This window comes from Vitis vinifera, chromosome 7 (genome assembly GCF_030704535.1).
Source record: "Vitis vinifera cultivar Pinot Noir 40024 chromosome 7, ASM3070453v1".
In the NCBI taxonomy this organism is placed as follows: domain Eukaryota; kingdom Viridiplantae; phylum Streptophyta; class Magnoliopsida; order Vitales; family Vitaceae; genus Vitis; species Vitis vinifera.
Window position 1 is genome coordinate 21,759,587 of NC_081811.1, and position 11,284 is coordinate 21,770,870.

Sequence of the window (11,284 nt, forward strand, 5' to 3'; positions counted from 1 at the left end):
TTTTTAATAGTCTATGATCTCTTCAACACAATATTCCACTTTTATTCTTATCAAACAGTAATGGAAATAATCTCAAATATCATGAATGATCACCATGGGAAGTTCACAATGAACCTCTCTGCATGCATGTCGCCACAGGCTGGAAGAAGAAACATCTTTCCATACGATACAAGTTAAGATTTTAGACTATAACATTTAATCTATATATGTTGTAGGTTTATCAGTAGATAGAGAACTGTTCATGTCTAATAACTATCTTATGTATGTTCCATGTTTCACAATACTGAAAATTAATAATGTAGGTCTGTTTAACTGTGAAAACAGAAAAAAATTATTAAGCTGGGCATGGCACATTTTGAGAGGTCGTCCCTAACCATGGGTGTTACTGTGACTGGAAGAGTAAGTACTCAGTACAATTTTGGCAAGACAAGAATATATATATATATATTCTTTTTGGGCAAATGACAAGACGAGATGAAGATAATTAATATATTGAGAAAGATTAAGAGGCAGTACACTAAATATAACAAAATTGTCTATGAAAGGGTATTAAGATGAAGTCAACACTAAGCTCGCTCTCTCTCTCTCTCGACTTAAAATGCTGAATCTTGTTCACAACCTGCATGTCAAAACCCAGAGGAAAATGTTAATAAATTGGTGATGTAAAATTGCATACAAACTGAGAGAAGTAGAAAAAACATAGCAGTTATGCATTTGTGTCAATCAGAGAGGATGGCAAGCTGCAAGGCTGAAGGTAGCTATAGGGTCATACACACCCACACCAAAATGATAAAATCCCAAAGGAAGTACAGGGGATGATGTCAAATTCGAAATACATGAGATGACTGTCTCACGCAACCGTGCGCATTGTAGGCTGTATCATGAGAAAAAGTGAGGAGTCAGGACACTCAGCCAAACAGTTTCCACTGTGAGCCCCTTAAAACTTGTTATATATTTATATATGTTCTTGGACAATATTTGACAGCCATTTCTTTTTCATTTTCTTCTGGCGTGTGTAGAATATTTGGTCAACAGTGGGAATTGTGTCTGTATTTCATACGATACTATACATGGATCATTATTATCAGTTTGACTAAATAGGAAAAAGAAAAAAAAAAAAAAGTAGCAAAATGCCTACTGCATCTAAATTCAATTTATCTCTTCAAACCCTAATCTCAGAAGCTCGCTCCGTTGCCCTAAGCGTTGGGCTTCATCATCATCATCATCAACCCTCGTAGTCTATAATAGGGTTCATAACAAGAGATGGATAAAGAGAGTAATAATAATAAATAAAGATGATAATAGAAGGATGGGTAGGGGTAATTACCAACAGACATTAATGGGATTTGGAGTAAGTTTTTTTCTGGAAAACCCTAAGAGGGATCAATGCTCCGGCGATCGTCGCCTCCAGCAGCCCTCGGTTGGTGAAACTGACTGAGTTGTCCAATGCTTGCGGAAACGTTCATGGCCAGAAGGCTTGCATCGTAGTTGTTGGTAGCATCAAAGGTCCTGATCATCTGTTGTTGCTCCCTTGGGAAGAACTGGTGATGGTAGTGATGATCCCGGCCACCACCAATGAGGTTGATTCCCAGGTTCTGTGGATGGTGGTGGTGATTGTGGGTGGTGGCCGTGGCCGTGGCTGCGGCCGCTGCTGCCGCAATGAGGCCGTGACTGGTGATTCCCAAGTTCTGGTACTTGGAGAGCTCAGATTTGGCACAGCTGAGATCCATCTGGAGTTGGCGGAGTTGGTGTTGGAGGACAGAGATGACGCCCACGCAGCCGTAAACTGGGTCTCGGAGCCGCATGTCAGCCTCATAAGCCAAGGAGTTGACGGCGTCTTCGCGCTGGTGTGGGTGCAGTTCGTTGAGAAGCTTCGTCACGTTGCTGGCACCAAACACTTTGTGCACGTTGGCAAACTTCTGGGGTTGGTCCGGTGGGAAGTATGGCGCAAACACACACTCCGGCTGACACTTTCGCCGGAGAAACTTACATGCTGCACATGGAGAATTGGACGATGATGCCATTCCTACAAATTATGCTTCAACTTTGAATTTTCACTCCTTTTCTGCACTGAAAATATTGAAAGGAAACACACCCCAAAGGAGATTATCTTCAAAATCAAAAGAGATAATATTCAAAAAACAACTGTACGAGAAGAGAAACCATGATGGACACATGAAAATCCCGAGTTTGATTTAGGTTTATCAAGTCCAAAACGTGGAGCCATTTTTTTCTTTTTCTTGGGTGGGAGAGAGGATCATAAGAATAAAAACAAAAACAAAAAGGCTCGTAGGATAATTATAAGGGAGAACGGAGAGATATAAAGTCGTTTCTTGTGCAACAATGGGGCAAGCAAGCCGCACAAGTTTTGGAGATAATAAAGGTCAAAACTCCCTAATGAAGCTTGGATTCTCTAAGATCTACGTTTTCTTTTTCATTTTCCTTTTCCTTTTTTCTAAGAACAATTCATTAAGGTCGTAAAATGAAGACCGTCTAAAATTCCAAAATATGAGAAAATTTGAATGCTTACCTTTGGAGGATACGGTGTAGATTTCTCTTCCCTTTTTTGCGTTTATTAGTATCTTAGGCTTGGGGTTGAAGATTCTTGGAGTGGCTGGAGGTCAAGAGATATGAACTGTAAAAGGGAAGTCAGGAAATTATGAATTAATACGCGTAAGCAAAGCTAGAATAAAAGAAGAAAAGGAAAATATATGTATATATGTGTATATATATATCCCTATATTTTCCATTTCCATATTCTGTAGCCAGCCAGAAACCCTAACCAGCAAAGGAAGGTTGATTCGGCGATGGTTGAAGGTGGATTGGATCTCGTGAAGTAGCGTTTTATTCGATGAAGAGTTTCGAAGCAGATCTTGCTTGAATTTCATAGAGATTACTTCATTTTCCTGTAAAGACGAGACTTTTGAGGGGGTTAATTGTATTATAAGATCTCGGGATGAACTCAACCAATAAATTTATTATAAAAAACAAAGGAGAAAAAAGAGAAGAACTGAGGAGGAGGAGGCTGTGTGTGAAAGAGAGAGGGAGAGAGAGAGAGAGAGAGAGAGAGATCTTGAGATAAAAGGAGACTGCTCTCTCCCTAGTCCCTACTACCTGTTGATACTCGTGTGGAGTTTAATTAAAAATATATAAGGTGTAGTGATGCGTGGCCTCGATTTCTTCAGTCAAACCTTTCTTTTCCTTTTTTCTTTTTTTATTTTCTTTCTTGGGTTCCTTGGTTTTACTACTATTGATGAATGATGGGATCAATGAGATGAAAAAGAACATGGGGATCATACTTACAAAAGCCTTGAAGCTTTTTCACACTCTCCTCTCCACTTTTTCCTTGATCCTCAGACCTCGATCTATATCTCTTTATTTATCAGTCTTTCTTCAACGGCAACTGGCAACTGAGAGCTGCTAACTGCCTGCGTACAACAGTTTATGAGTTTCCTCCTTTCCTCCTCTCCTCCTCTCCTCCTGATCTATGCCTCGTAATATCGACGGGTCATGCAGATTTGACTTGCTTTTCTTTGGCGCAGTCTTATCGCTTCTACTTGTTCGCCGGAAAACAAAGAGCAGGGAACGAGCATATAAAGATGATGATGATGAGAAGGCGTTGTGGAAGAGCGAAGAGAGGGTTTAATTTAGGGGAGAGAGAGAGAGAGAGAGAGTGTCATGTGTGTGTTTTTTTCTTTTTCTTTTCCTTTCTTTAATATAATAGAGTAGAAATGAATATGGACATATATTATTAAAGAATAAATCGTGGGGAATGGGGGAATTCCCCCCAAGAGCAGAGCCTAAGGAGTCGCGGAGAAAGCAAAGCAAACAGGGCGTGAGGGAGTGGGGGCGTGAGGGCGTGAGGGCGTGAGGTCTTCTCTCTGCGCAGTGAGAGTGCACACTGCTCACTGCTCACTCACAAGTCACAAGTCACAAGTCACAAAAGTCACGAACACCAACACTGAGAGTGGGAGATGTTTTGAAGTCTTTGAGAGCATGCTATTATATGATATATTGTTATGCCATGTTCTGTTGATGTTTGTGACATGACCCATCCTTCTACGCCACTCACTCCCTACTCGTAGCAAATAGGAATTAGGAATAATAGCAAATAGCATTCTTCTTTTTTTTCAGAGTTTCAGGTATTTGACTATTGCTTCTGTCCCCTCCTCACTCCTCTCTCCTCTTTTTCATAATCAATGCTTCCTTAACTCATTCCTCTCCTACGCATTTTTCCTCGTTTCCATCTCCAAAATTCAACACATCCTAAACAGCTTCATCAACCTTCTTAAGATCACTCAGCTACTGCTAAACATTCAATCATTCTCTCAGCCCCACTCCATTGATTGCAATTTCATTTGGATTCCTCCTCCCAACTTCATTTTAAACTTCTACCCCATATCTGCACCTCTATAAGCTTCATACTTTCCTCCTACCTACCCTCCTCCATCTTCACTCTTGGGTGCCACAAAAAACATCTCGAATTGTCATTTAAAAAAAAAAAACAAAATGTGACTAGTTCTTCTTTTGTAAAACTATAAATTAAATTATTATTACCTGGCTTAATAACAAAATTATTATTATTAGTTTTTAACAACACAAGAAAATATACATATATTCGGGTAAATTGAAATTAATAGTTTTTTAAGAATTCATTTTTCTCAATTTGGAAGTAATATGGGTATTGAGGGCATGTTTAATGTTCCTTTGGTACACTTTATTTTGAAAATAGTTTGAAGACGGACATATTTTTATAATATTTCTTAAGAAAATCATATATATATATAGTTTTATTAAAATCCCAAATTTCTTTTCACAAAGACAAATTTGACGGCAATTGGCAAAATATTATAAAAATAAAGTGTTACAATTGGCAAAATATTTTTTCATATGTTAATTTTTATTTTTAAACCATGTAATTTTATTTATTTTTAGAAGGATTTCTTAATCATACATTGACTTTTAGGCTATGTTTAATTCCCGAAAAATTTGAGGGAAAATGTAGAGGAAAAAAAATAAACAAAAAAAGTGAAAGACAAGAAAAAGTGAAGGGAAATAAAAAATAGATTCAAAGTAAAAAAATTATTTTTATTTACTTCTTTAAACTCATTTAACTTATTTTCTTCAATTATATAAAAATTAAATGATTTTAAAATACATAAATGTCTAATTAATTTTAATTATGTTTGTTTTTCTTTGATTTTTTTTTATAATAAAACTAAATAGAAGAAAATCATTTTTCTTAATATTTTTTTTTTTCCTTAATACTTTTCGAGAACTAAATATAACCTTAATGATTTTGAAATCAGTTTATATATTTTTCACAATTATTTTTTAAGCTGATACATGTGATGTTTTGTATCAATTGATATTCTATTGACATTTTCTTTGAAAGCAATGTTTCAAAAAATTTCATAATAGGAAATAGGAACCGAAGGGAAGATATAAAAGAAAAAAAAGAAGAAGAAGCAAATTTCAAATTTTATTTCATTTATTCCATTCATCCAATAATATAAATATATCATTTGTTTATATAAATTCAATCTCTCACTCTCTATATATAACTTTCAACTTCTAATCAAGGATGAAAATATAGGTAAACATGAATATATCCATTTTACGAATATATTGAGATATAGGTGAATATCTTGATAAAAATATTGTTATAATGGAAATTGTTCAAAATTTATGAAAATACTTGAAAAAACTTGAAAAAATGATAAAATAAATAAAATATACATATTAAAGTTATTTTGTAAGTGTAATTGAGATAGGTATGGTCATAAATAAATTTATCATTTTTTTTAGAAAAAATTATTTTAATATATGTATATTAATTTATTTTAAAAATTTTAAACTACTTTTATTAAAATATGTTTTACTATATTTTAAATAAAAAATTAAATCATTTCTATTGCGGGAAACTTTGAAAATAATACAATGTGATTATGAGAATTTCTTTAGTATGTTTGAAGGCTAGAAAATAATAAGATGTCATTTGGAAGTAATACATATTTTTTTAAAAAAAAGCTGTACGTTGCAGATGTATTTTTGATGTGGTATTGAGAAAAGGGGATCTTTGCATGAGCATTCGTTCAATTTCTTGCATAATAGATTTTCTTTTGTGGATACTTACCTTTGGTGTATAAGAAAAATAATCTTACTAAAAGATTAAATATATTTTGGATGGTTGGATGCTAGAATAAACATTAGACTAAAATTCCTTAGGAAAGAAATTTGAAGAATTCTTTAGGAAAACAAAGTCAAGTCAACTTAAGTATTGGAGATTAGATATTTCCATAGATGAATTAATTCACCTAATTTTTTCATAGGGTTTATAAATAAATGTATACTTATAGTATAATAATTATTAGAGCTTTAGTTTGATAGGTTCCTTTAATCTCAAGTGATTCATAGGAAATTTTTGCAATTTTGTTCCTTTGGGATTATCAAACTTGTAAGGGGGGTTTTGTGAAAATATGTTTTTGTTACAAATGATCAAGTATATTATTCGTAAATTTTGAAAAATGTTTAGATTTTTTTTTTTGTCTATATTTTGCCTCATATATGCATTCTAATTATTTGATTATAGTTAACAAGGAAAAAAATGTTGGCCTTAATGAGGATAATGATGATTTGAAAACTTAGTTAGTATGGTAGTTACTAACCTATGATATACCTTTAGATTGACTCTACTCTTGCCCACTAACATGTAAGGAACATCTAAGGCTAGTCATTTCTGTAAGTCCTATAATGATGGACACTTCTATTAATAACAATTTTTTTTTAATATATGCATGTTTATTGAAAAATTCTATTTCAGACTTTTATAAAAATAACACATGTAATACAAATTTATTTTGTATGATTGAATTCGTGTTACAAACATTCCCTATTTCATTTTTGAAAAATAAATGTACTTGATATCTACCCCTTATTGGGCTTTTGAGCTCACTTCTTTTACTAAATGCTTTAAAGTACACTTGATTTGGTAAGAAATGACATAGGTAGAAAGGGCTCAAGAATTTCCTTTATTTCTATAGTTATGAGACTAGTTTGATTGGATATTAGTGGTTTATTTTATTGCTACTTTTTGGGAAAGTTATCATAGTTTGATTTATGGATTTCTATATGAAAATACCGTGTTCTATTAAGACTTTTTGGTTAGCTTCATTTTTTGGTTAGCTTCATTACTACTTTAGATAGGTTTTGTGATTAGCATGATACTAATCAATCTAGCTTGCTAGGTCATTCTCATATCAAGCCTCCGAGCTTCACATATAAAATGACTATGATGTCTTGACCTTCGAGTTTGGGTTGTCAGAGAATAGTATCAAAGCTATAAGATATGGTCATGTACACTTTTTAACATAATTATGGTTGGGTTAGATTATGTGTGATGAGAATTTTTATTTTTATTTTTGAAAATTTTAGTTTCCTTTAGTAATTCAATTATTATTTATTCTAATAACCCTTTTTGTATTCCTTTTGTTGCCAAACTCCTCGAGTCTTGAGATGAATAGGTTATTATGGGTCTCGAGCATACTATTTCATCTCATCGTAGTCAAACATTGAAGGATAATGTACTCTTTAGGACAATTGAAAATGTAAATGCTCCACTATGAACCTTGACCCAAGCTATGGGTAACTTAAAGAGATTGATTGAGCTTTAAACTCCTACTGCAGAAATTCAGGCTCAAGCCCAAGCTTAAGCCCAAGCTACTAGGACACAAACATAAGGTCAATCCTCTATTTCTAGTGGGAGTACTTTTGAGTAGTTTAAGAAGTTGAGTCTTCCTTCTTTTAAAGGAAAACCAAACCTAAAAGTGGTAGAGTCTTAAATTCTTGACTTAGATAGGTACTTTGAGGTTGGTTGTTTTAAGACAGAAAGTGATGTTCACCACCTTTATGTTAGGAGGAGAGGTAGAACACTAATGGAGAATGTAGAAAATGATTTTTGGAAGCTGAGAATCATTAAATTGTGATAAATTTAAGGAAATGAAGTCTTTTTTGAAAAGTACTTTCTAAAGAATGTTTGATGCCAAAAGTAAAATGAGTTTATGCATTTGGTGCAAGCTAACAAGTTAGTAGTCGAGTATGGGGCCAAGTTTACTTAACTCTCCTATTGGTGCAAGTTGATAAGTTAGTACCCGAGTCTGAGGCCAAGTTCACTCAACTCTTTTGTTTTTCTCTAGATCATATATCTATTGTGTAGTGTAAGGCATTTTGCTTTCAAGATGGTCTAAATCCATTTATAGTTGAGATAAGTAGAAATGAACTTTAACAATATAGGGAACAACAACGTAAGAGAAGTAAATTTGATAATGTACATGGAAATTAGTCTTAGAAAAGATCTGATTAGTCAAGGTATAAAGGTAATAAGCCAACTCAAAGGACAAACCAAGTATCGATTGCACCTTGCACTAAATATAGTAAGAGACATGGTGATACTGTTGGGATTGAGTCCCTAAAAGCAATACATGATGTAACAAAGTTAGACTTAACTATCCCCTTGTTATTCCTATGGTGTATTGATAGTGATATGAACATTCAACTCATGTCTTTTACATTGTACATGACTTGGGTGCATTAAGAGTTGTACAAAAGATACAAGTTATAAGTTCCTTGTAAGTAGATAAGTTGACCATAGTTGGTTCATGGATTTGGACAATCCAGTATAAACTATAGTGCACCACCTCCTAATTAGAGGGATAGTTTGTCTTGATTGTTGGGATGAGTTTCCCATGGTGAGTGCACTAGTGTATGTGATACACACTAGATAGGACCTATGATGAATCATGATACAACTCTATCAATTGTCATGATTCACCAAGCTACTATATTGCATGAACTCTCAACCTTGAGAGAATATTGAGTCTGTGACAAAATCAATAGGAGGTTTTGATTTATGGGTGAGACCCTAAAGTGGTTATATACCCTTATGGATTGGGTCACTATTGATGGAGACTGGTGGTAATAGGTATTCTCAATAGAGACACCATGATATCTTATGAAATTGAGATAGTGTATACTCTTGAGTGATCCAAAGGACATGTGATCATGAAATTTGTGACCATAGTAATTCCTCTAATGGGATTTGACATATACTCCTTGGAGTTAGAGTATGTCAATTGATCATATAATAAGTGAGATCTGTAACTCAAGAATTTGAGAGGTAATCTTGATAAGTGATAATACCACCTTGTTAGATTACAGACACCAGTTCATAGAGAGTTTGCATGTAGTGGATATTAGGTCATAGAATCAAATACTTGGTGTCTAGTTATAATATACATAAGATACTGAAGTGCAATTGACTCTTAGTAGTGGGATGTTGAGTCAATTTTAGAATTTGATTATAAGGAAGCTAGTATTCCTATGGGTCCCAACTCTAAGCTCATATTTTGTGTTGACATGGTTTATGAGGGTTGGATAGGTTTTTAGTTCACTTTTATATATAAAGGTGTTTTGGTAATTATACAAGGTTGCACAAAGATAACTGAGTGGTATTTATGGATTGGGCTAATCGATTAATTAGGGCTTTGTATGGTTAATTAATCAATTAACAACCTTTTTTGGACTAGATTAAATGACCTAAGCCCATGGTGGACTTAAGTCACTTAAGCCTAGTAGGAATCCTATAAATACGCCTTTAGGGGTTAGGGTTTCTATGTCTTGTCATTCTTCCCTTCAGTCTATAGAGAAAACCCAAGCCTCTATCCTTGAAATTTCCATCATCTCAATGGCTAAACATAAGAAAAAGTCATTGGGTGGAAGATCATGGTGTTACAAGATACTCTACGACTTTGGAGTAATCTACATCAATTGGAATCAATCCAAGAACGTCTAAATCAAATGTATGTGAGATTATTCTCTAAATCTATGTTTTCTATAGTATTCATATTGTTTTTGCATACATGTTTATTCGTTGTGATAGATTTAAAGGGCTTAGGGTAAATTTTCATGCACCCTATGCAATCCAAGGCATGATAACAAAGTAATTCAGGGTTCCCAACAGATACCATATGCTACAAATAAACTGGTGCATGTTTTAGTTGTGACCAACATGACTTTTTAATTTATGATTTTCCAATAAGAAAGAATCCCCAGGCTTGAAAAAATGAAGCCCAAGGCCTATGGAGAGTATTTGCAATGACATACCAGGATGCTCAAGCTTCTTAGATGTTGTCACAAGCATTGTTCAGTTCCATTCTTAGTCAATTAGAGTTCTTATTAACCTAGGAGCTACACACTCATTTGTTTCTACATCACTTGTTGATTTGTTGGACTTACTTATTGGCTTGTTAGAGTTTGATATGTTTGTTTCCATACGAGTTAGGAAGTCACTTTTGGCTACTAAGGCTCTCAAGGACGACTCTATTATGATTGGGGATAGAGAATTGCCTATAGAAATAATTCTTTTGAATTTAAAAGATTTTGGCATTATAGTGAGGATGGATTGGTTAGCAACTTACCATGCCTTAGTCGATTGTTTTAATAAGAAGGCGACTTTCAAATTTTAAGTCAACCTAACTTTTAAGGGTAATTATGTTGATATAACAATGTAATTGATTTCAATTATGAAAACCCAATCTTTCCTCAATGATTGGAGTCAAAATATGTGCTCTAATGGTACATATTCGATATGATTTGTGCACCAAATGACACTCAATTCACCCAACTTGACCTAAATCGATGTTAAGTCCCTAGCCATGAGTTTAACTTGTATTTTAGAGGTTTATCTCAGGTTCAAGGGAAGAAAATGGTGCAAGTTGAATCACTTTAGATTTTGAAAGATCAAAAAAGGGTTAAATGGGGAAATAAGCGAGTCAAGACTTATGGACCATGAGGAAAGGCAAAACAAGGATATCATGAGTTTGGGAGATGAGAAATGACCATTATGGAGTAAGAAAGAAGGCAAGAAAACATGAGAAATGAGACATGAAGCAAGATTCAACTGCATGGAAATTTAGAACTCAAAATTTGGTGGCAACATGTATTATGACTTTGAGGATAAATTTGGAGTACTTTTCGAAGTCCATTTTAGGTATACTATATATTTTTTTGAAGCTCGGGAAGTTAGGAGTCTAACAATTTAAATGGTGTATAAATCAAAGCTAAAATGAAGAAGATATAGCCATTTGAAAACAACTGCGCAAAATTGAAGGACCATTTTGAAATGATTTCGAAATTCAACTTATGAATTCAAAATGACTCTTATTTCAAATTTGCCCACTGCCACTTTGATGTTTTGCCTCCTCTATCTCGGAAATTTCATCTAGGG

At 34.1% G+C, this 11,284-nt stretch overlaps 1 protein-coding gene across 3 annotated transcripts; it reads right to left on the minus strand.

Annotated features, from left to right (window-relative positions):
• Positions 1-475: 475 nt before the first annotated feature.
• On the minus strand, positions 476-3,720 carry LOC100262280 (protein ASYMMETRIC LEAVES 2). 3 transcript variants are annotated; one of them, XM_002266101.5, is made up of 5 exons: positions 3,304-3,720; positions 2,784-2,906; positions 2,531-2,635; positions 1,328-2,070; positions 476-619 (listed from the first exon to the last, which is right to left on the minus strand). In XM_002266101.5, the coding sequence occupies exon 4, from the start codon at positions 2,022-2,024 to the stop codon at positions 1,374-1,376; it is 651 nt and encodes a 216-aa protein (XP_002266137.1). In that variant the 5' UTR covers positions 2,025-2,070; positions 2,531-2,635; positions 2,784-2,906; positions 3,304-3,720; the 3' UTR covers positions 476-619; positions 1,328-1,373. The 3 variants fall into 3 exon arrangements, with proteins under 3 accessions (XP_002266137.1, XP_059594366.1, XP_059594367.1); XM_059738383.1 differs by having other exon boundaries at positions 2,784-2,920; XM_059738384.1 differs by having other exon boundaries at positions 3,300-3,720.
• Positions 3,721-11,284: the final 7,564 nt, after the last annotated feature.